A 25,635-nucleotide genomic window follows, 5' to 3' on the forward strand; every position below is an offset into this window, starting at 1 on the left:
CTCGCGCTCCCCTGCAACGCGCTGCGGCCGGGAGCCCAGCCTGAAGCGGGCCGGCGGTCGCGCGGCCTCGCCGCCAGGGACTCGACAGGCTCCGCTGCGACTGGGCCCTCGTGCGCCGAGCGGCTGTGCTCGCCTTCCGGCCTCGCCTGATGACGTTCCGGCGCGGGCCGGAAGCCGGAAGGACGCACCCACTTGGGAGGGGTGTTCCGCTTTCTCGCGTCCCGCGGAGCCTGTCGGGCCGTAAGGTGAGAGGCTCCCCGGGACGTGCCCCGCCCCGCGACTGGCTGGGCGCGGGGCTGTCTCCGGTTCAGACCCCGCGGGGCCGGCGTCCCGGCCCTGCGCTGGGGGGCTCGAGGCCCCCTCCCCGGGCACGTAGGGCTCTGTCTACAGTGAGGGTCACGGGTCCTCCCCATGTCTCGGGCGGCCGGGCTGGCCTTTGCCCCCGTCTCTCTGGGGTGGGGGTCCGAGGCCCGGCTCCCCCCTGCCGCCCCGTGTGTCTCAGGGTGAGTGGGTCCCGGGCCTTCACTCCGCTGACCTCTGTGCTGTGACTGCAGGTTCCCGAGCAGGGCGATGACAGAGTACAAGCTGGTGGTGGTGGGAGCTGGTGGCGTTGGCAAAAGCGCCCTGACCATTCAGCTCATCCAGAACCACTTTGTGGACGAGTACGACCCGACCATAGAGGTGAGTCCCTGATGCAGGCTGGGCGTACGAAGACAAACCTTGATCTGCACAACGCTCCTGAAACAGACTATGTATTCTTGTGGCTGATTTGACGTTTAGTCACTTTTTGCAGCTAGGCTGTGTTTGCACTGCAGCTTTTGAACCCATTCAGGGAAGTGATATGGCTCAGAAATAACTAACAAGCTTCAAACGCATTTGTAGCTCCTGTGAACTAGTGCAGCAGGTTAGCAATCCCTCTTCTAGCTCTCCAGGTGAGGCTGACTTAGGCTGTAATGCACTTTTGTACAACAGGTTTCACTCACCCTTCTCTACTGCAGCATACATGCAGATTTATTACTTGGTCTTCCCAGGCAATGCCACATTGCACAACCTAGCTAAGTGCTGACAGCATGCTGGACTTTCAAGTTGAGAAGTTCACAGTTGTTCTTGGTCTTCATGTTCAGATCTACAAAAAGTTTATTTTGAATGTCCACTATTCCAGGTAAACCAGACGCTGGGCATTTGAGCTGAAGCAGGTCAGCCACATGTACCTTAATGTACACCTTATTTGTTTCTGTACGTGATGCTTTACAGTGTAGATTGTCATCTCCCCCTGTTGTCCCACAGAGAGGGAAAGGAGATGGGAGAGTGCTATCTGATTCTGAAACTACTTGGGAAACTAATATATCTATCATGAGGCAAACCATGGGGGGGGGGGGGTGTGTATAAGTGGTTGTAGCTTAAGCCTCTTTTGAAGGACTATTTTGAGACACATCTGTTGGTGCCCTGCAGTACAGGCAGGCACCTGTGTGCATTTCATCCAATAGTCATGTAGCTTTTATTTGCTTGTATGGGTAATCAGTCACTACATGTATTTTCATCATTACCATTTTGCTGAAAGAGGGGGAATCCTCTCCACTGCACTGTCCGTTGAGTAAGTTCTGTGGAGGAAGGGACCATTTTTGTTCTGTGTTTGGATGGCACCTAGCACAATGGCATCTTGGCCCATGTCTAAATCTCCTCATTGCTACTGTGGTACAACTAATAAAAGTAACTATGAGTAGGTCATAAATCCGGGGGAAGCACATTCCTGTGTCCTCCACCAGCAGTTTGACTTGGTTCCCAGGACAGGCTGTCACTGGTTTAATGGGGCTTTATTTGGTGCTGGTCTAGCCAGGATGATCCTGAAGTTAATGCAGTAAAATTATCACTAGTTGTATCATTTGAGTAATGTTTTATGAGGTAAATAGCATTGAATTATTTGTGTTTATAGGTGATAATGCATAAAAAATAAAACAGATGTAAGTGTATAAAGCAACCTCCAAATGTTGGACTCTTGCCCCTTCTAAAAAGGACATAAACTGGAGAAACCTCTTCTGAGTCATGCTCAATATTAGTTTCTTCTTTCTCGGATTCTGTTTGGGGATTACAGAGTCCACTGTACCTGGGGGCATATTCTCCTTGATGCATGGTACAGAGGTATATCATGGGGGCTATTTTATGAGATGTTTGGGTTTCCTTTGCTGATATTAGAAAAGGAGGACTTGTGGCACCTTAGAGACTAACACATTTATTTGAGCATACGCTTTCGTGAGCTACAGCTCACTTCATCGGATGCATTGCTGATATATAATTTTATAACTTCCTGTAGATATACTCCTCAATGAATCACAGCAGAGGCTCCTCCTCCCGCTACAGCAACAGTGCACTAGGAGGCAGTATTTTTCCTTTCCGGAGGTGAAAGCCTTTTTGTCACAAAAGTGCATGCTGTGTTAAGGTCACTAGCAATACACCCTGCACTTGAAATGCTTCCTCAGTTAGAGTTCATGAGAAAGTGTAGCAGGACATGGAATTGCTGCCAGTTTTAGGCTTTGGACTAGGAGGTGCCTTTGAGACACTCACTAATAGAGTCTGAAGTAAGGGATTGCAGCAGCAACAGCACTAAGTCTTGTCTTTGTTTTAAAAGTTGTCTTTGTATCTCCCGCAGGATTCATATCGGAAACAGGTAGTTATTGATGGTGAGACCTGTTTGCTAGACATTCTGGATACTGCAGGGCAGGAGGAGTACAGCGCTATGCGAGACCAGTACATGAGAACTGGTGAAGGCTTCCTCTGTGTCTTTGCCATTAATAACAGCAAATCATTTGCTGATATCAATCTCTACAGGTATGTTCTGCTCTTCGTGAGGAAGCTTTTCCTAGTTTTATTTTGGAGGGGGAAGGCTGGAGTGGTGCAATCTTCAACTGGCATTGAGTATTATTCACCACTGGAATTAGTGGAGACCAAACTTGCAAGACAATCAATGATCTTCAAATAATAAATGCTGGAAAAATTCCATACAGCACACTGGGTTTCAGAATGCCTTTTAAAATCGGACTCAGTATTTTAGAGTGGTACATAAATTGTCAGCAAATGGAGAATGGAACAGCCACCAAGATAGAGTGTTGAAGATTAGATGGTATTTCAGTGGCATAGCATACAGGACAAGACACCTGAGATAGTAGCGAAAGGGGAGCACATCAAGGTGGATGCACTGACAGTGTAACGAGACGGACATATTGGTTGATGGGTTAGAGGCTAAGTCCTGTGAGGTCCTTTCCAGCACTGATGTCTGATTTGTAATAAGATGTCAGTTTAAAACTCAGTTTTTGTACAAGAAAAGGTGGTTTTTAATGTATTCTTTCTCCAGAGAGCAGATTAAGAGAGTGAAAGATTCAGATGATGTGCCAATGGTGCTAGTGGGAAACAAGTGTGACTTGCCCACAAGGACAGTGGATACAAAACAGGCTCAAGAACTAGCCAAGAGCTATGGGATCCCCTTCATTGAGACGTCAGCCAAAACAAGACAGGTGACGAGCTTCCATTTTTCCAGTGTGATTTCTCTCCTTGGTACTATAAATATGGTAGTGCCCCGGATCCTCTGTGGTACTGATGGCAGGGGGCTGGAGATGGAGATGTGTAAATCACTTTCCCGTTTTTACCTTTGAGTTCCATGTGAACATGCAGAGTGGAACTTTAAGAACAGCCATACTGGGTCAGACCAAAAGTCCATCTAGCCCAGTATCCTGTCTTCCGACAGTGGCCAATACCAGGTGCCCCAGAGGGAATGAACAGCACAGGGAATCATCCAGTGATCTAGTCCCTGTTGCCCATTCCCAGCTTCTGGCATACAGAGGTTAGGGACACCATCGCTGTCCATCCTGGCTAATAGCCATTGATGGACCTATCCTCCATGAACTTATCTAGTTCTTTTTTGAACCCTGTTATAGTCTTCACAACATCCCCTGGCAAAGAGTTCCACAGGTTGACTGTGCATTGTGTGAAAAAACACTTCCTTTTGTTTGTTTTAAACCTGCTGCCTATTAATTTCATTTGGTGACCCCTAGTTCTTGTGTTATGAGAAGGAGTAAATAACACTTCCTTGTTTACTTTCTCCACGCCAGTCATGGTTTTATATATCTCTATCATATCCCCCCTTAGTCTTCTCTTTTCCAAGCTGAAAAGTCCCAGTCTTATTAATCTCTCCTCATATGGCAGCCGTTCCATACCCCTAATCATTTTTGTTGCCCTTTTCTGAACCTTTTCCAATTCCAGTGTAACTTTTTTGAGATGGGGTGACCACATCTGCACGCAGTATTCAAGATGTAGGCGTACCATGGATTTATATAGAGGCAATATGATATTTTCTGTCTTTTATTTAATTTCTTTTGCTCTGGACGATATCAAAACCTCAGTGACTCCTCAGATTCACATTTGATGGCCTCAGTAGCTGGGTTCTAAAAATACCAAGTCCTTACCAACCAGATGAGAGTTCAGCCATCCCTCTCTTCTGGAGTAGTTTGTAGTAAGACCAAATGCTGTTCTTATGGGATTTTGTCCCACTACTGCCAAGTTTCCCTTGGCTTCTAATTAAGGCCAGTGTTGAAGCTAAGTCAGTGGCATGTCCTCAGTGTGTGTGTGTTTATATAGAGAGCATTCTCCACTAATCGCCCTGTGTTCAGTAGGCTCCCCCAAGTCATTGCTCCATCACTTTGCAGAATGACTCTGGAAAGGGGTAATAAATTGCTAAGAAATAGCCTGAAAATAAAACGTGAACAGGGAGGCAGTTTGCCAAGAAATAACCCCATTTCCTACTGAGGACATAAGCTTCAGAAACCTCCTCCTATAGCTACAATCAGCCATTGCCTCCATTTTTGGAAGGCTGCTGTGTTGGCTGCTTGTTTGTGGTTTCCTCAGAGGGAGAATTATCAAAGTCAAGAATTTAATTATGGGAAATGTGGGCATATATGCTGGTTCCCTGCTGCAATGAATTGTGGAATAAGTTGGCCCCTGATCCTCCTGGCTCCCAGTTGGCTAGGAGCTGCCCTGGAGAAAGAAATGCGTTTTGAATAAGTGTGTCAAAGAATCCTTTGGTGGAATAGTAAAATGATGGATGGAGTGCAAAGTGACGTCCAAGCACATGGGGGAGAGAATACCTGACCAGGACTCTTTGCATTCAGGGTGTTGAAGATGCCTTTTACACATTGGTGAGAGAGATCCGCCAATACCGGATGAAAAAGCTCAACAGCAGTGAAGATGGGAATCAAGGCTGCATGGGATTGTCATGCATTGTGATGTGATTAGGTGAGCTGTGATTAAATCTTTCACTTAACTCGTATGAATGCATCTGTAAGCCTTGGAAAAAGTAGATTATAATGGACCAGTTCTTGCCACAGCCTTTGCTGTATTGTAGAACCTGTTGGTTGGTGTCCTGTGGATTTAACCAGACCTAGAACCAGTTACTTCTCTGAAGCTTGTTTCATCAATTAGGAGCAAAGTTTGAAAGTGGATGGTCTGTTCATGGTCTCTGTAGATTGGACTGGCAATTCTGGTCTGTATGTCCCTTTGTGTGACCCCTTGCCAGCTGCCTCTGTCCTTTGGGAAACACTGGTTTAAGCCAGAGAAGCCCAGCACACACTTCATATTTCCTTATTCTCACACCAGTGCCACCCATGATCTTCACAACTCTGAGATTAGTGTTGGCTTGTGACCTGCTTCTGTACAGCTAACATGGGAAGCACAGCTCGGGGCGGGGGGGGGAGGGTTTGTAATTGCATCTTCACAGGCAACAAAGGGAGAACTATGTGCCATTCTTGGGCGGCTCAAACAAAACTGCAGTAATTCAAACAAATGAAGAATGCTGTGATGGAGGGTTAGATTCTTTCCAACAGCTGTTCAGAAAGCATTGCCCTGCTGAATAAAGTGGGTAGGTTACCCCAGTACTCATTACACAAATACCCTGTCATATCACATATCCATCATGAAATAGTGTAAAAGCTAATCAAAGATGCTTTTCCCTTTTAGCCACCAAGAATACCTGGATCAGATGTAGCTGGAGGACGAGTCTTGATGCCACTCTAAAGCATCTCATGATGATGCCCTGCCAGTACCTGGTGCCAGCCAAGCAGTATAAAGTCCTTTTCTGTGCTCCATCTGAAGAGAACATCTCTGAACATCTACCTCCTTGCTTGGCTAACTGAGCAGAGAAAGCCCCATCTGTTGATGCACTGGGATTTCTTTTTTTTTTTTTCCTGGGTAGGTTCAAACAGACAACTGGTCACAAGAAAAGTGAACTTTGAACACCAAATGCTGTGAAAAAGATGACAACACTTTTACCTCTAGAGTAGATGCTAGAAGTGATGTTTGTTTCCTTTGTATCAGATTAAGACCTGTAGGGCTATCTGAGAAATGTCACTAATCACTGACTGGCAGGTAATGTCAGAAATGGCTTTGCCACTGTTTCTTAATACTCTGCTACCCGTTCCAGATTGGTATCTGCTCTCTGTGTGCACCACACCGCCTACTCACAGCACACCCATTGTGTCATGCCGTTTACTCCGATCCTCTATCTTTCTGTAATAAAAAGGAGAGATCTTTGTTAATTAAGTGCCTGTTTGCAAAGGAGCTTTAGAGCTTTTCCCCATTGTCAGACTGAGGGAATTACCGAGGATTCAGGTTCCCTTGAGAGCTGGTGCACTTGTAAGTGATCATGTCTTTGAGAAATGCACATGGTCAGTTTATTTGCGTGACTGGACTCTGCCTCTTCATCTAGAGAAACTTCCCAGCTGGAAGCTCCAGTAGACACTGGGGAGGGGAAGAGAGGTCTCCATGTCTAAGGAGCACAAGGCAATGGATCTGTTTTCTCTTCGGTTTTAGTGGGTAGATTCAAGTACATTCCATCTTGCTTTGTCACTGTGCCCAGGGCTTCCTTCCTCTCCAGGTAGGACCAAACTAATCAGCTGCTCTTGTTCATGTTGGCTGGAAATATATGTGGACAGTTATTTGACAGGTAACCACACCAGTGGATTTTACCGGTTTGGGTGACTATTAATTGTGTAGATTTGTCTAGAAATTTCAATTCTATTTTTAAATTATTTGCCTCATCACCAAATTTCAAATACAGCCTCTGTCAAATGAATCTCTGGGAAGTGTAGCTGGGGGACATTCTCAATGGGGAAGGAGTCTTGGATTTCTGACTGGCTTGCACAGTGTGTAGTATTTGCTCCAGACTTCAGTGCATGCAGTCCCTCCAAAAGTGGGGGAGAAGCTAGCAATAAAATATAGCACAGAAAACTGATCTGGCTTCTGATTATGTCTGACTTCAGAATCATCTATGGCAGGGGTTTGCAGAATGAGGAAGGAAATTAATTCAGAGATCAGCACATAGAAGTTTTCTTGGTTCGCTGATGGGATTTTGGTGCTTGTTCTACCCCCAGTAGAGTATGAGCGAATCTTTGCACAAATCATGGAGATTCTTCCTGGAGCAAGATACCATTTGCTAGTTGGCATGAAGTAGGCCTTACAAGTAAGGGCACTCTTGTAATACCACAGGTGTTGTATAACGGGAGAGTATGTTGGGTCGGTCCTTCACTAGCCAATGTACCATTGGAATTGGACTCTGTGACCAGATGAGCTAAAGTAGCATATTTCAAAACCAATCATCATCATTGTGGTAAATCCCAAACAGACATGCCTCCTTGCAGATCAAGTGCCTCCTGGATTGATCTCTGGATAGGACCTTAAGGTGGTCGGGCTGGATGTTCAGTTTGTCAGGTTAGGATGACAACCTACTACAGCTATCCGTTATTCAGTTAGCTCAAGTGGCAGTGTAGCGAAGGTAAAGGTTCCAACCCTGATGATGATCCTTGTGGATGTCAATATGGTTCCACACAATGGAATTTTTATTTTTTGAGGCAGTTACCTGTGTTTGTGATTAACAACTGTAGCTGATGATTGAAAGGCTGATGGTTCAAACCCCCCTGAAGATGGTATTTTTCTCAGGGGTTGGACTAGATGACCTCCTGAGGTCCCTTCCAACCCTGATATTCTATTCTATGATTCTATCACTGGCAGTTTTATCACACCATTAAAGTTTTGGGCACCCACATGATCACTGGCCATGTAGCGGCATTCCTTAGTAAATGTGCTTCAGAATTAGTTGGTCTTTCATACTGATATGTCCATATCAAGAAAGCTGCTGAAAATAAACCAGTGCTGAAGGACGTGGTTGCTGGGTTCAGCTTCAAATGTCTTTGTTTCTGATCTTGTCCTGCTATTTGATACAGAACAGTCGATGAAGACGACGAGAACTGAAAATGTCATGCCTATGTTCTTCAGCCTTCCTCAGCACCCATGTTTCACTTCCGTACAACAGAGTTGATATAACCGTGGTTCTGGGGATCCACAGCTTTGTAGCAAGCTTGATGTTATGATAGCCTCACAGCGGCCACTGAAGGGCCTGAAATGTGGCGTCACGTTCTGCTGTACAAGTGTCCACATCTTTCAAGCGTCCTCCTCCAGCACTGTCTCTGACACTGCCCAATTATCTGACAGTTCCCATCTTTTCAATATTTCATCCAAACAAGTTAATAGTAAACTGGTTGTAATCTGGAGCTGGAGGTTGCTTGATGGTAATGGCCAGGGACCTAATTTTATCTGGATTAATAACCAGACCAATGCATGCTGCTTCTTGCCTGACCAGATCAGCCATCAGTTGTAGATACACCAGACTGAGCCAACAAGACAATGTCATCTCCGTATTCAAGATCTCGGAGTGCAATGGTGTTCAGCACAGCATCACCAACAGCTGCCTCCTCAAGCTTATCCATCAACCAATAGTGCCGAAACTGAACAACGATCATGACTGAACGCAGCCTTGTCAAACTCCTGTGGAGCTAGGAAACCAAGCTGTGTATCTGCCATTGAGTCAAGTGTAGCTTTCCGTTCCATTATAGAGCTCTTCTGTCAATGACACTAAGTCATTTCATCAAATCCCACACACTTGCTTGAGGCGTTGAATCAGAGGCCTGACAGAAGTCTGTAAAAAGTGTTGTTCAGGACTTATTAAATTCAGACACCTTCTCAAAAAGCAATTTCAAGATAAAGGTCTGGTTGACAGTGGAAAAGCTAGGTCTAAAGCTGCAGTGAGTAGCCATGCCTTTGCCATGCAGTCCATTGTTGATTCCAAAGCAAAGTGCAGTTCCAAATCCCATCCAACCTGACAGTGTGTTTTCTCTAGGAAGAACAGGTGGTGTATAACTGACAGAGGGAGCTCAAAGCCCTAACATGGACCCCACATAGATAGTGGCTGGTGAGGGTTTTGTTTCAGCTTGCTGGTAGCAGAATCATAGATTTTACTTTGAGATTTCCTCCTCCAATTAGAAAATGTTGAGAGGTAAAGTTAGCCCTTTAATGATACTTCCATAATCAGGTACATGCCTGCTCCTCCTCAAATGCAGAGGGGACTGCTACTCTAATTACTGTATACCCCCAAATAATCGTTGTTGACACTATATACAAGTGTAGTTCCTAAAATAACTTTGCTTTTGGCTAGTGTGAAACTGATATCTTATTTCAGAGTAAAATCTCTGAACGTAAAACATTAGCTTCCAGTGATACGCGCACATGCACAGAAATGGGCAGCATTGTGGAGAGTGCTGTTTGGGATCTGCATGTTGGATTCTTGACTGGGGCCCTTTTGTCTTGTGGCTTCTTGATCCCATTGTTTGAAGTCAGAGGTCCCTCCTTACTGGGACAGGTCCATGAAAACCCTTGGTAGTAAAATGTTGTATACTGTCTTGTTTGTCAGTAACTGGAAACTTGTACATTTTCTTATGTGACAAGATGTAGTTCTTGATTTGCAAAAACACTCCTAAAACGTGTATGCTGGTGGTTGGTTATGTGTCCGGGGGGGACACAAGAGAATTGTGAGTCTGGCATAATGTGTTGTCTGCTTTCTCTAAGCAATCATGATTGTGTTCTGAGGTGGCCCTATTGTGAGGACTTTGGGTCTTGTGTCTTGCATCTGCTCAGGTTATTGAAAGTAAGAGCCCACCTGGAAAGATCGTGGCCTGGGGATGCCCTGTGCAGAAGAGGCAGGTATGTCTGGCTGCTAAGATTCTCTTAGCTGGGTTTGTGCAAATTTTGTAGATTACCTGGAAATGTGAACTATTTTATTCTGCCAGACTGTGTGGGAAAAGGGACAACTAGTGCAGTGTTTAAGGGATCTCTTTAGAAAGCATGCTGTCAGAGCACACTCATAGGAAAGTATTAAGAAATCTTGTTTCTTTACAGCTGGTATTTGATGTTTAAAGGTCATGAGTTCAACCATATGAAGATTAAATATCCTATTTGGCTGGGTCTGCAGCATATTGACTAGCTGAATCTACATCTGAGAAGCATTCTCTGTGTTAAAACAGTGTAACACATGCTATTTGTTGTTAAAAACACACTAACTATGACTCCAGCTTCTGGGAAGCTCTGGTGTTAATGTTTGAGCTTGCAAACTCTCATCTACTTTTTCTATAGCCCCCCTAAGTAGAACCCTGCCTGTTGGGAAATACCAAATCATAAAGTTAATGAGACTGGACAAAGGTTGTGCAATGTGGATTTTACTCTAGGATCCTTGGACAGGGGATTCAGTGGGAGGTTCTGTAGGACACTTGCAAGGGTTGATCTACACAGTCTCTGTATCATTCTTATCATATGAGTTGAGAAACACCTATAGTTAAAGTAGTTCAATCCTCTAATGTGGCCACAAATATCCCAGTGTGCTGGTGTATTTGTACAGGAATAAGCTGTACTGATAACTGCAAAGAAAGAGTAACTAGTAATGGCATGTTGTCAGATTGGAGCAAGGTCTCAAGTGGGGTTTCACAGGGATCTGGTCTGGGTCCGGTGCTGTTTAACATAGAATCATAGGACTGGAAGGGACCTTGAGAGGTCATCTAGTCCAGTCCCCTGCACTCAAGTCAGGACTAAGTATTATCTAGACCAGTGTTTCTCAACCTGCGGCCCAATCAGCACAGAGCTGTGGTCCATGTGACATCCTCAGGGCCATATAAGTAGTAGTGGATGCAGCCCACAATGGTAAATAGGTTGAGTACCACTGATCTAGACCATCCCTGACCGGTGTTTGCCGGTTCTTAAAAATCTCCAATGACAGAGGTTCCACAGCCTCCCTAGGCAATTTATTCCAGCGCTTAACTACCATGACAGGAAGATTTTCCTAATGTCCAACCTAAACCCCCATTGCTGCAATTAAGCCAACTGCTTCTTGTCCTATCCTCAGAGGTTAAGGAGAACAATTTTTCTCCCTCTTCCTCGTAACAACCTTTTATGTACTTGAAAACTGTAACAATGTCCCCTCTGAGTCTTCTCTTCTCCAGACTAAACAAACCCAATTTTTTCAATCTTCCCTCATAGGTCATGTTTTCTAGACCTTTAATCATTTTTTTTGTTCTTCTCTGAACTTTCTCCAATTTGCCCACAGCTTTCCTAAAATGTGGCACCCAGAACTGGACACACTACTCCAGTTGAGGCCTAATCAGCATGGAATAAAGTGGAACATCTTTATTACAGACCTGGAGATAGGAATAAAGAGCATTACTGATCAAATTTGCAGATGACACAAGGGGGGGGGATTTGCCAAGACTTTGGAGGATAGAGCTAAAATTCAGAGGGACCTTGATAAATTGGAGAACTTGGCTATAGACGACAAAATGAAATTCAACAGATAAATGTAAGGTGCTTCATTTACGGAAGAAAAGCAAATGCACAAATACAGAATGGGGGATAACTGGCTTGGCAGTAGCATTGCTGAGAAGGACCTGGGAGTTGTGGTGGATCACAACCTCAACATGAGTCAGCAATAGGATGCCATTGCAAAAAAAGTAAATGCTATTTTAGGTTGCATTAACAGAGGCATCGAAGTCACGGAAGGTGATAGTACCGCTCTACTCAGTGCTCGTGAGGCCTCAGCTGGAGTAGTGTGTCCATTTTGACCAACAATGTATAGAAAGGATGTAGAGAAACTGGAAAGGATCCAGGGGCAAGTGACAAACATGATCAAAGGGATGAATTGCAAGCCATATGACCAAAGGCTGAAGGAACTGGGTATGTTTAGTTTGGAAAAGAGGAGATAAAGCGGGGACATGATAGCGGTCTTCAAATACTTGAAAGGCTGCCATAAAAAAAGATGGAGAAAAGTTGTTTTCTCTTGCTACACAGAGGGCAGGACAAGAGGCAATGGGTTCAAACTATAGCATAGCAAATTTAGATTAAATCTCAGGGAAAAACTTCTTAATTGTAAGAACAGTAGGACAATGGAACAGACTGGCTAGGGAGGTCGTGGAAACTCCTTCGCTGGAGGTTTTCAAAGAGAGGCTGGAGCCATCTGTCTTGGACAGGTTAGACCCAACAAATCCTGCATCTTGGCAGGGGGTTAGATTAGATGACCCTTATGGTTCCTTCTAACCTATGATTCTAAAATTCTGTAACAAGCTCCAGTATAACTGCATCCACACTAGGGGTTGCACATATTAACCTTGTGTGTTCCTAAACCAGTATTGTTAAAGAGGTTCAAAAACTGTGGCTAAGACCAGTGTGAGGCAACTGACTGTACTTTGCCTCCTAGTTACATTTAACTGTAATCACCTTCATAAAAAGGCCATTAACTCTAACAGCCTCCGGTGCACTCAGGTCTCAGACGCACCACACCAGAGTACATAAGATCTCAAGAGCCCTCTTCCCTGTGTGTTATAACACTGGAAGTGTTGTTGTGACAGTTGCTTTTCTCACCTCAGGAACAGGAACGTCTGCCTTACTTTATTATTCGGCTGAGCCAAATTGAGCACATGCATCCCTCGTTCACTCAGGGTAACCTGCTGTAGGAGGCTCATTCTCGCCAAGTCCAGAGAGAGTGACTGGCTTGATCAGGGAAATGCATGTTTGAGCAAAAGTCTGGGGCAGGCAAATTGGAGAGACTGTAGATAAGATGGTCAAGTGCAAGCACAAACTCACTTGGGAGCTAGTTCCTCTGTGTGCTGAGCTCTTACCTAGTGTTGCATTGTGTACCATTGCCCCTGCAGCATGAGGGCAGGCCCTTGAGCTATGTTCCTGTGTCGGTGGAAGGCTTCTTCTCTTCTTTTTGCTCTTCTGTTTTGTTTGTTCTCCTTGGTTCTGTTGTCTGGGTCATATCAGGTCATTTCCTAGGTCCTGATCCAAAGCCCAGAGAAGTCCATGGAAAGACTCTCACTGATTTCACTGGTCTTTGAATTGGCCCCATTGTACATGGGCTCTCGTGCGCCGTATGAATCAGTGGTGATCTCCTGCCAGGATAAGTCTGATCTATCTAAGGGCTTTCTAGCACTTCACTCCTCTTATCATCAGCACTGACACCATAGCTCTGTTACTACAATCGTCAAATCTAAACCAGGTGTATGGTCATGATGAAACTGGACCCATCCTTATGCACTCTCACTTGTTCTTCTTTCTCTTCTCTCTCCTCCTTTGCATATGTTGCTTCCCCATGGGGTAATCTCAATAAAAATCGCAGCAAACATACTTACCTTCCAAGAGTTTCATGGCTGAGCTGTATGTTTACTGTTCTGATTGTTCTCCATAAATCATTTCTGCTACTGGAAGCTAGTTGACTAATTCTAACACCTTTAAGAATAAGGCTGCTGTATCCTCCATGCCCAACATCCATTACAGAGTGTAATGTTTCTACTGATTTTGAGTTGATTTGGCAAAAGAGAGAGCTAAATGGGGAAAATCTAAGCATACAGCGTGAAAGCAGCACAGTACTCATCTTGCTGGTTAATGCTTTTGTCTGCTGGGATTTTTCAAGATATAAAACCTGATTATTTTTAAAACATATTTTACATTGGGTTTGCATATGCATAGCTGTGGCCAAATCTCCTTAAGTGTGTCATCAGTCACTTGTAGGAGTTCTGTCTAGTGGGGGTGGGACTCAAACCCAGGAATTTTTTAAGGCTAGTTGGGAGGTGAGGGGGCCACAAACCCAAATACAAACAATATTTTCATATAATTTTCTTTTTTTTTTAAAGTTAGTTTAGAGAGATCTTCCAATGTGAACGTCCCCTGTTTGTTAGTGCACAGTAGCCTAGAAGTGAAACTCGCAATGCTACTTTCACCATCTCAGCTGAGAGAAACAAAGACACAAGCAGCATAAATAAAAAGAAAAGCTGTAGCTCACGAAAGCTTATGCTCAAATAAATTGGTTAGTCTCTAAGGTGCCACAAGTACTCCTTTTCTTTTTGCGAATACAGACTAACACGGCTGTTACTCTGAAACCAAGCAGCATAAATGAGACCAAGAAAATGAGATATTTTTTTTTAAGGTAATCATCGGTTAATCTCAGCTGATGGTAACAGAGGAAAGATATTTTTTTAAATACATGATTTTTATATCCTGACAGCCCTTATATCCCTTTAACCAGATAGCAAAGTGGTGACTAGCCACAATATTGCTTTAACATCCCCACTCTGCTAATGTTTAAGAAAGTTCAATATGTATTATTCTCACTGTTCATTCTACTGTTGTAATAGAATTCAGGTATTTACAAAGGGTAGATTTGGTTTCAAGTAATTTCTGGACTCTTTGGTGTCTCAGTTGTATTCACATGACACTCCACATGCCTTTGGGCTGCCAAACCCAGGTGAAAATGGTAATGTGCAATCTGCAAGATAAATGGGAACTGTCGGGAGTCTGTATCCTGGATCAAAGGGCTACTTTATGTTCCATTGGAAAGATAACTTTTCAAAAGACTCTCATTGATTTGAATTTAAAGTCAGTTATTTTGCTTATAACATTATTTTTAGAAGAATAAACCTTTAAAATCTTTATTTATATGTTTTTGGGATCATTAACTGGGGAAGGGTACCCACCCTTTACTGCAGCATGCTCGCTGGACAACACTGGCCATCCTTTCTCTGTAAGAATTATAGATTTCTCGAACAATTCCTCAAATTGTCATCACGGACGCTCAGCATCAGCAGTAGCCCCACACATACATCTGTGAGCTATACAGGGGGCTGCAACTGCTACAAGGGACCAATACTATTCTTGGTGGCCACTATCCTGAAACAGGCCACTTCCTACAAGGGTGGAAAAATATTTGCATACCTCCTGTTCATTCTCTGCTGATCAGTGTCCCTGATGCAAAATCAGTTGTACTGGGGAAAATTCCATCTTAAGTTCTTGTTCTATAATAGCTTTTGCAATTATTCAGTCTTTTTGAGTTAATAAATTCTATGGCATCATATTTTCTGAATGCAGTGGGTTGCAAGTGCTCTTTTAGGACCATTAGACCACGTGTATGTTTCTCTTTGTCCATTTGCTTGTTGCTGCAATTTGGTGGCGGACACAGAATCTAGACTGTTCCTAACATGTTAGAAAGGAACAGTATTATGAAGTTTGTAGTCACAAAATGCTTCACAATTTGAAATGATAGTGAATAAAAAGAACACTGATGTTGAACAATCCAGACTAATAGATTTTAATGTTAGAAAGAAACCATTATGATTTAGTCTGACTCTTGGATATTGCAGGGCAAAGAGTTTCACCCAGTGAATCTGGCAGTGAAGAGAATTCATTTTGCCTGCTACATGAGTGACACCATCAAGCCCAATAACTTGTGGTTGAACTAGAGTGTATCTTTTAGGAAGTCATTCAACCTTGTTTTAACGAGTCCAACTCATGGGGAATTTCACACTGCCTTTGAGAATCTTTTCAGGAGTTAATTATCCTTGCTGTTTCTATAAAAAATCACCTCAATTCCAATTTGAATATTTGTAACTTCAGTGTTTAAGCATATTACCTCTATGCATGGATCACTGAAACCACAGTATCACAGACAAGTGAGACAAGGCTGAACTCTGTCTGATTAGGCTTTTGTGCCATATTCGTCACTGCTGCCAGAGTGCTGGTGTGATGTTCCATTTTCAAAGAAACTTGGGCCATTATTTAAATGTTGACAGTTCTCAGCTCTGTACACCACTCTGAGGAGCTCCACATCTAAATGCACCCCAAACCTCTCTGGTCATGCAGAAGAAGACTCGATCTTGAAACATTTATTTTTCCATCTTTAGGAATCACATTTGTGAGTGTTGTGGGAGGATTGGAGTCTACTGCTCTCTCTCCATACACTTACTGTTCACTGCAATTCCTGAGAGAGCCATACCTTAGCAGAGTGTTAAAATCAAGGTGGGCTGTGAAGACATGGATGGAGGAAGCTGCCTCTTTCAAATGGGATCAAGTGCCATGCTGCCTTCTGGTGCAGCCCTTTGCTTCGCACCAGACTGAAATCCAGCCTGCTGGGTGGTGGCCGCTGCATGTAAGGAGCGTGCTGGTTTCTAGTTCTTTCTGAGCAATGGACTTCTGCCTGTTTTTGCTGCTAACTCCAGCCAGCCCTGTAGCCTTTAAGGTCACCCAAAGTTGAGCTTAGCTGCATGGTTATCTGATATCCCCAAAAATAAGTAGGTCGGATGAGGCCTGTCACTTGTACTTATTTTCCTCACCCTCCAAACAGGCACAACAGAATCTGGAGTATGTGACAATCACACAGCAAGTCCCAGCTCCCATGGGGGCAACTATTGTTGTAAAATTTGGAGCTGACGGCTGCAATCTGAACAGAGATGACACAACAGTGAAGCAGAAAAGACTGCTGTTAGTGTAAATTAAGCTCATAAGACGCTGAGAGATCCATGTGGAATGTTTAGGAGAAATTTACCATAGAACAGCATTTTATTTCTGGTGCTATAGGGAAATCTTTATTCCAGCAGGACTCTGGTCTGTCCCTCTGACTTACTGATCTCCTTCTGGGATCTGACTGGCTTATGTTGCAGGGTGGGATGCAAGGCCATTTACCTGAACAGGCTCAGCCCATAGCTGAGGAATCTGGTCAATGAATAGCGAATGGCTGAGAGGAACTCTCTGTAGGAATTAGTGCTAATAACTGGCCCAGTGTGCTGGTGAGGACCTACTGCATGAATTTCATCACACCATTCGCAAGCCAGGGTGTGTCTATGAAATTAATGGAAATGTAACATTTCTCTGAAAACTGAGGCTGCCTTTTGGCTTGCCTGGAAGAACTGTCAGCCACGGGTCCGGATTTGGACACCTCATCTGGCAACAGGTGCACCTGGAGACAGCAAGACTGGGGAGAAGGATGTCGCTAAAAGATCTGCCCTCCTATCTGACAAGGTTTCAGTCTCCTCCCTTGTAAGAACCCCTGTGCTGAGGAGCAGCCAGGAGCAAGCAAGCCTAATAGGAATTTAGTGCTGGGTTTCTGAGGCCTGTGCCTGGCAAGGCTGCGCAATGTTGAGAGTAAATGGCTCACCAGTGATGCAGACCAAAGGCTGAAAAAGTTCATAGCTGGACAAAAGTAGAAAAATCACACATTCATGTTCAGTGTTTTAACTTAATGAAGATTTAATTCTGATTATTGTATCACATAACACATCCCTACTAATGTTTCTGCAGATGACCCTATCTGTGGAGCTCAGTTTAATTGACTTTTCAGTTTAAAACAGTGAGAGGATTGAGAGATTATAGGAAAAAGAAGAAATTTCAGCCTTGAAGGTCATTCTTAGTTTCTGATGTTAATCCTCTGACCTTGACATCCAACCCAAAAAGATTATAAGCAAATGTAGTCTTTAAAGGGTAATAATGTGCAGGAGACATTGGTTTTATAGGATTTAAATCAAAGAATCATCCACACAGTGATGTGGGGTCTGGGGTCCTAGAACCAAGTCTCAGATTTTATTATTTATAAAAGTTAATGAAAGGAACAGGGATAAAAGGAAGCAGTGCAAGCCCTGGCTTTAGTCAGCAGTCTTCTATATCTGACAGTGTTTTAGACCAAGATCATAAAGCCCAGGCCTGAGGAGAGAACATAGAAATCTCTCTTGATTGACAATGGGGTCTGGGCTATGATGAGGCTAGGTGCTAAGGTAATAAAAATAAATAATCATAACAACATGGGATGGACCATCCCACCATTTTGCTGTTTGCCATCTGCACACTCATTTGCAGGCAAGTAAAGCAACTCATTTGCCAAGAGTCTTTGGCAAGGGGCAGGTCCCAATGTACCATCAGGGAAGATAACTGGAGAATGTAAAGATCAGTGATATAGTCCAAGAACCGCTGAGAGTATCTTGCTTGATTATAACCCAGCTGAGCATTAACACGAGAAGCAGTGACACCCACAGAACCTGAATGAACAGAGTTTCTGAAAGGTTCTTTGAGTGACCTGGAAATGATCTTGTGAAGGTGCTGGACTGGACTCAGCACTTCTGCTATAGGCTTCCTGTGTGACCTTCAATATTTAATTTATTCTCCCTGTCTCAGTTCCCCGTCTGCAAAATGGGGATAATACTTCCTTACCCTTTCGACCATCCAGCTGTTCAGACTGTAAGCTCCTTGGGGCAGTGTCATTATGTGTATCCACAGTGTGTAGCACAATGGGCTCCTGAACTCAACTGATGTCCCCAGGGGCCACAGTAATGCAAATAATAAAATAATAAATTATGGTCTTCTCATGGGAGAACTGGTCAGTCTGTTTCCTTCTCTGTGTTACAGTCACAAGCTGTGTGACTGTGACAATTTTAGCCCTGGGTGTTTTGCTTGAGCTGTACTAATTTTAATTCAGTTTCTTTTAACTCCTTCCCCAGTAAATAAAAACAAAGCCAGTAGCTGGGCCCATGACAGACCCTGTGCTTTTCGCTCCCCTGTTGCCCAGGCAGCACAGGTCCCCACACTGCCAAGTCAGAAGCTGAAGAGTGATTTTTGTCGGCACATTCCAGGTGTTTCTCTAAACAGGAATAGCTCTTCCATTCCAGTATTTGCTAAGTCAAATAATATCAGGGAATAATGTCAACATTTGCCAAGTCAAAATAGCACGATGAATAATTCCAGGAATTATCTCCTGGTGGCACAGACTCTAAGCTCTGCATTAGGTTTCTGGTACTTCAGGGTCAATAGAGTTAATGCTAGCCTTCAGCTTCACCTGTTCCACTGAGACTGCTCTTGGATGCAACTTTAAATAGTTCCATATCTGATCCCTCCTCTCCTTTTAGAGAGGGGAGTCTGGTTACAGGGGGATATACAGAAGTAAAATTTGTGTTAGGCTGTTGTGCAGCTTCTCTCAGCCACCTGCACTCCCTCACCGCAGTGAGTTACTCGGGGCTCCAACAGCTTGTAGCAAAGATGCCACAAGTGAAAGTTGCAGGTAGGTCTAAAAAAAGCCATTGAGGTGAGAAGCCAGAGAGTGCTCTTTGTAAACTGCAAAGTCTCTCTTGATGTACCCATTATGTCTGGTGATGCAGATGGCAGCAGCCAAAGGGGGTCTCTTGTTTTTTGTTTGGGGATAAAGAGAAAGCTACATGCTATATTGTAGATGGCGCAGACACAAGGTGAAATCCTGGCCCCACTGAAGTCAAGAGGAGTTTTGCGGTTGATTTCAATGGAGCCAGGATTTCACATAAAAGATGTACAGGATGATAGGCCAAATAAGGGAAACACAGGACTGCAAATAAATGCCCTGAATTAAATGGCCAGGTGAGTGGATTCCACCAAACTAGTGGACAGGTCCCCAGAACTAGGACCTGCTGAGCATGTAGAGTGGTGCTAAAGCAATTTGGGCTCAGTCCTAACACTCAACTTGCAACTGTGACTGATGCTAGCACCCCAGCTGAAGCCAAATGTCTGGACGTATCATGAGTGCATCTGAAGAGAAAGAGGGTGGGCAAAAAGAATTGGGGCTACTGGAGATTCCCTGTTGCTCTGTCTGGCAAGGAGAGAAGCAATGTGCTCCTGCACATTTGGACACTGAGTGAAGCTGTGGTGCTCTACTAATGTAAAACTAGCAAAAAATGATTTGTGGCTTGGGGACAATGTGAAGCAGAAACATGAAGGGAGTTTGCAGCAAGGGTAAGGAGCAGACTTAGCAGCTCAGGACTGAAAATCCTTCCTCCTCCTCCGTCACTCATCAAGCCTCCAGCATTCATCAGAGCAGCCTTGATACCAAGTGCTATGCTGGGTCTGCGTGCATCACAGGTACAGCGAGGTGTGTAAGGCTGCGCTAGGTTAATGGCTCAGCGTACTGACACAAATCCCAATTGCCTGGGACAGGGAAAAGTGAAAGGATCCTCTCCCAGTGACCACCCCCAGCAGCCAGCTTCAAACTGACCGTGTCAAACAAGTGTCTGGCATTGCCTGGTCTTGGGCAAGAGCACAGAGCAGCCTGTAACATGACAGATAAGGAGCAAACAAAAAAGAAAAGAGCTGGGAATGGAACCTGCAAGGCAATAACTAGGATCCCCTGAGACTTGGCAAATTATATGAGATGTGTGATTATACATTATACATCGATAATTGTGGATGTGTGCAGGGATCCCAACATGTGGATTTCTGAGTCTCACAATCTGTGCTCAGTCCTACAGACTGCACTAGTGACAGATTATTAATCCAGATGATTCAGACTAAAGGGGATGGTGGAGCTCTGGTATGCATCATCCAGTCTCAATGATAGGAGAGTAAGCTTCACTAATCTCATCCCAATGTGAGTGGGACAGGCAGTGAGCCAGAATTACCTATAACCAAAGAAAACATTAGGTGGAATGGAAGGGGTCTGGGGGTACAATGTCAGAGGGGTACAATGTGAGAAGGACTGGAGCCAAAGGAAGTTGGTAAGAGGGTGTAAAGGTCATTAAGGAAGACACGCTGCCCCAGGAATTCATCTGAGCCAGGTTCACTCTAACCAGAAGCGCTCAGCAAGCAGCAGCCAGCCAAAGGCAGCAGGTCAGGCCCCTCTGACAATCAGACCATAGAACTTGTTCGCTCTATATTTTGAATTGCAACTCAGAGTGATATTGAGCTCTAGAGAGTATAAAGCTAATGAAATGCCTATTAATTTATTTTCAATAAAAATAATAGCTGGAAATTGACTGAATATAAATGACAGGTATTTCCCCAATACCTAACTGTAATCGTAACCAGGAAAGCAAGCCCTAGCCTAAACTATGTTTGAAAAGTACTGGAAGGCTGGTGGAAGATCTGCCTGCAAAAACATTTGGTGAAAAAACATTCCCACCACATATGATCAAAGTCGCCACTTCTGCTATTCCTCCTGCAGCATAACATTCTGAGATGTATTAATAGGCGTGTTGTATCTAAGACATGGGAGGTAGTTGTCCCACTCTACTTGGCACTGGTGAGGCCTCAGCTGGAGTACTATGTTCAGTTCTGGGCACCATACTTTAGGAAAGATGTGGACAAATTGGAGAGTCCAGAGAAGAGCAACAAAAATTATTAAAGGTTTAGAAAACCTGATGTGGGGAAAAGGTTTAAAAAACTGGACAATTATACTCTTGAGAAAAGATTGGGGGGGGGGGGCTAAAAACAGTCTTCAAATATGTTAAGTGCTGTTAGCAAGAGGCTGGTGATCAACTGTTCTCTATATCCACTGAAGGTAGGACCAGAAGCTTAATCTGCAGTAAGGGAGATGGGGGTTAAAATATTAGGAAAAACTTTCTAATTCAAAGGATAATTAGGCTCTGGAATAGGCTTCCAAGGGAGGTTGTGGAATCCCCATCACTAAGGGTTTTTAAGAACAGGTTGGACAAACAGCTGGCAGGGATTGTCTAGGTTTATTTGGTCCTGCCACAGTGCAGGGGGCTGGACTTGATGACATCTTGAGGTCCAATCCAGCCGTGCATCTCTATGATGCTGTAAACCGGAGTTTCTCAGACACTGAATCAAAAGCACAAGCTTGTAGCAATATTCATTTCTTTACCCGCCACTTGCTGAGGCACAGGCTGTGGGAGTTTCCCACAGCCTTTGTTTCTCCCACTGGTGGATCCAGAACAATTCCCAGACTAGCCAAATTGCTAAAACATCAGCTTCTTGTTAGGAGCCCAAGGAGTCTCTGCTAACTCTGTGCTCCGGCATCCTGTGCTGGATTGTGCTGCCTGCCCTTGAGCGCAGGAGTGTGGAAACACCTGACAAACACCAGCCAGACAAGGCTGCCTGGATCTTATTTGATGAGTAAATGTATTCAATAATTATTCTTATGTCACTCTGAATAGGCCATGAGTTAAGTGACTTGATTATGGAGTGTGAGCTGTCCCATCCCTGGTTGGCCAGAGGATAGACTCCATTAGCAAAAGCTGCTGCCTTGGAGGATCCCAGCTCTTCTCCATCTAACCCTGCTCAGATCCTGTTACCAAATGCTGCTCTCCTCAGATGGACACAGGAAAATCCCAGAATAGGTTTTTAGATTATAGCTTTTACACAGAAGTCAGCTGAAGTTCCTGATGCAGATTTTAGGCTCCATGTAATGGCTGAACAGCCTCCAAGATAGGAATGAGATGTTTGCAACACAGTTATTTCAGGTGTAGCATGAAGGCAACCTTGTAAAACTGTCAAAGTAGAATTTGTATATGTAACGGAGATATTTCCTATCACTGCAAAGTGACACAGTGCAAACAGAACAATTTAGAATATTTGCCATTGAAATAATTCTGCACATTTTTCTGCACAAATGCTAATATTTATGGGAGGGAGAAGCATCTGGGGACTTGTGAGAGCTGATCATCTCTGTGTGTTTTTATTTCACCTCCAACAGCAGAAGAGAAACATGAATATTACTGGCCCTTCCTTGTGTGGCTGCTGGGGTATGAACCAGACAAATTATCACTGGAAATAGCCAATGGACAAATGACCATGGCAATATGTTAACAAGCTGAGAAGCAGCCATTTCTCAGCAGTACATGCCAGGAACCAGCCTGGACCACAAGCAGAATTGGTTTCCACATGTTTTGATTGTCTGGCTGTTTACAATCACTAAAGCTGCTATTATTAAACATTTCCTTAACAGCTGGTGTTTTGTAAAGTTCCAACTTGACCATTAACTCCTTAAGCCTGCAACTAAGGCCAGTGGAGAGGTTGGGCCTCTATAGCCTGGGGTGAGATCTCATTCTCTGTGAAATGAGCAGGACTAGAGGGAGAAATACTTCAGTTTTCTCCCAAGTCTAACAAGCACCTCACTTTTCTGCTGTGTGACTCATGCTAACCTAGCATTCTCTAGCCACCTCCTGCTCTCACTGCAGTCAATCCGCAGACTTCACTGGGACCAAGACCAGAGCCTTGTCTCCTTTATCCAGGTCAGGGGCCCATGACGCGCAGCCCCTTGCACCCTCCTCTTCTACCATGGACAGGGTGAGGACAAACTTATAATCTGCAAACGCAGGGAAACTCACACACCCAGTGTCCCCATCTGCCAGCAAGATATGAGAAGAGTAGTGGTTCAGAAGTTGCATTTATTTTGATAACGAGAATGCAAATAGCTACAACAACTCAGTACATCCCTCAGGCTCCCGTCTATTTACCACTGCCTGGCCCTTGTGTCACATAGCTCAGGAGCTGCTGATATAGCAAAACCAGAACTGCTGAGAAATGGACATGATTCCTGAATTTGCAGTGACGCTGCTGCTGGATGCAGAGTTGAGCATGAGCCTCTTTGCCTCAGAATCCTGCAGCTGCTGGGAACAAGATTGCCTCAGCAGCCTTCTCTCAAGGGTGGAACCCTAGAACTGAAATTCAAATGCCAGGGGATAAAATACTGTGGCCTCCCTGAGGCCATGTCCAAGTAGAAGTTGTGGGTTCAGAGCAGGAACTCCCCCAATTCAGTTGTTTCTGTCATGCAGATGGGGCCCAGTCCTGGCTCCTCGTCACATGCTTGTTGTGCTTCCATGAAGTGGTGTTGCGTGTGCATATCCCCAGCATAGGCCATCCTTCAGCCTTCTGCTCATCACAGTTCACATCCCTCCTGCCATACATCACGTTCATGAGCTGCTCAGGCTCACTGTGAGGCGGTTAGGTCCCGGGAGCATTCACTTTGTTCCAAAGTGTCTGTGGCCTGCAGGGGCCATGCAGGAGGCTAGCCACTGCTTCAACCCCTCCCCGCACCACCACCTCCCCCAGAAGTGTCTTAGTCCTTGCTAGTGCCTTGCAGCTTTAGGTGGCATGTCAGTTGTGCATAGTCATGCTGGCCTCCTGCACAGGCCCCTTTCCCCTCCAGCGACCTGTAGAGCTGCACCCTGAGGGGTACAGGAGCTCATTGGTTTGGCTCCCAGGTGGCTGTTTCTGCATGCTCCATTGTTGCTACAACATCTGGTAGATTAAGGAAACCCCTTTCTAGATGTAAGCAGAGGAATGGTTCTGTTAGCGTGGGGAACTTTCCTGGCCTATGCGGTTGCCAATTTTGGCTGGACGTATTCCTGGACACGGCCGGCCTTAGGGGTGGGCCACCCAAGCAACTGCCCAAGGGGTGCCATGGGCAAGGGGACACCGTGCAGCAGCATAGATGTGCACACTGATGGTTTAAAGTCAGAAATTGCTCCTGCCTGACAGGGGAGCGCTGCATGGAGGGGCACCCAGATTTTTCCCTGTTTCCTCCTGGCGGAGGAACAGGATGGGAGACAAGCAGTGACGCAAAGATACTGCTCCCCCCCAATGTTCCTCTGCACCACACTCCCCCTCCCAGCGGGCTGTGAGTCGGGGAGCGAGAAGCAACACCAAGCACTTACACAGCCCAAGAGGGAAAGTGATCTGGATGCAGGGAGCCCCAATGCTGGTCCTCGCTCCCCCCTCACAGTCCCCTACAGGTGCGTGGACGAGCAGTGTTTGGGGGTGGGGGAGAGATCGAGCAGCAATGCTAGCTGTTTTATGCATCCAGGTCAGTTTTCCCACATGGGCGCAGGAGAGGGGTTCAGGGCTTAGGAGCAAAGGAGGCACAATGCAGGGATTCGGGAGCAAGAGAGGGGCAGGGGTTGGAGATGCTGGTGTCAGGGGAGTACGGGGGTTGGAGGTGCAGGCGGGGAGTCCATGGGGGCCAGGGACAAAGGAGGGGGGGCACCATGCCCACCAGGGTCAGGAGCGCCAAAATACTAGTTCGCCCAGGGTGCCATTTTACCTAAGGCCTGCCCTGTTCCTGGAGATTTCATCACGACAGAATCTTTAAAGGAAAATTAATTTTAATTCCTGGAGAGTTGGCAACCCTATACACCACCCTTGTGGAATTGGCTAGTGAAAGGATTTGAGTCCTCGCTCCCACTCCCTTTACCCAGAGGCCTGCCTGCCCTCGAGGACTCCCCTTCCTCCCTCCCGTGGGGCAAAGTCCTCATAACCCCAACAAGGCCAGGCCCAGGATCCCTGGGGGTGGGGGGGCTGGACCCCCAGTCTTGTCGTGGTCACTTAGGACAGTGGCTAGGGTGTCCCCACGGCAGGGGGGCTCTTTCCGCCCCGGCCACGTCCCTGACCCACTGCTCATTACATAGAGTGGTTCAAAGCAAACACGACTGATTAAACAGCAACCAACAAACAAAATAAGGACAAATGGGCCGGTTAAAGGAAACCACGTCACCCCCTCGGTGGGCCGGGGACACACCACCAGCCGCCTCTGGCTGCAAGGGAAGGTCAGGCCGTCCCTCGCACGTCCCAGGCCCTGGCCGCGCGGCAGGGACGCCGCGGGTGAGTTGCCAGGTGTCCAGTTTTCACCCAAACACCCAGTTGAGAAAGGGCCCGCCCCAGCCCGGTGAAACGGAGCGAGTGGGGGGGGAGATGGAGGGGGCG

At 45.3% G+C, this 25,635-nt stretch overlaps 1 protein-coding gene across 1 annotated transcript; it reads left to right on the forward strand.

The window, feature by feature from the left end:
• Nucleotides 1-101: 101 nt before the first annotated feature.
• Nucleotides 102-16,719, forward strand: NRAS (NRAS proto-oncogene, GTPase). Its single transcript, XM_074936346.1, has 6 exons — nucleotides 102-245; nucleotides 555-681; nucleotides 2,648-2,826; nucleotides 3,350-3,509; nucleotides 5,160-5,283; nucleotides 6,004-16,719. Exons 2-5 carry the CDS (start codon nucleotides 571-573, stop codon nucleotides 5,277-5,279), a joined length of 570 nt encoding a protein of 189 aa, XP_074792447.1. The 5' UTR covers nucleotides 102-245; nucleotides 555-570; the 3' UTR covers nucleotides 5,280-5,283; nucleotides 6,004-16,719.
• Nucleotides 16,720-25,635: the final 8,916 nt, after the last annotated feature.

Source organism: Natator depressus, chromosome 21 (genome assembly GCF_965152275.1).
Source record: "Natator depressus isolate rNatDep1 chromosome 21, rNatDep2.hap1, whole genome shotgun sequence".
Taxonomy (NCBI): Eukaryota; Metazoa; Chordata; order Testudines; family Cheloniidae; genus Natator; species Natator depressus.

What these genes read in the sequence shown, in the direction of transcription:
- NRAS (XM_074936346.1), top strand. Translation starts at nt 571, where the DNA reads ATGACAGAGTACAAGCTGGTGGTGGTGGGAGCTGGTGGCGTTGGCAAA. An exon ending in GCTGATATCAATCTCTACAG is followed by an intron (nt 2,827 to 3,349) that starts GTATGTTCTGCT and finishes TTCTTTCTCCAG; the next exon opens with AGAGCAGATTAAGAGAGTGA. An exon ending in CGTCAGCCAAAACAAGACAG is followed by an intron (nt 3,510 to 5,159) that starts GTGACGAGCTTC and finishes CTTTGCATTCAG; the next exon opens with GGTGTTGAAGATGCCTTTTA.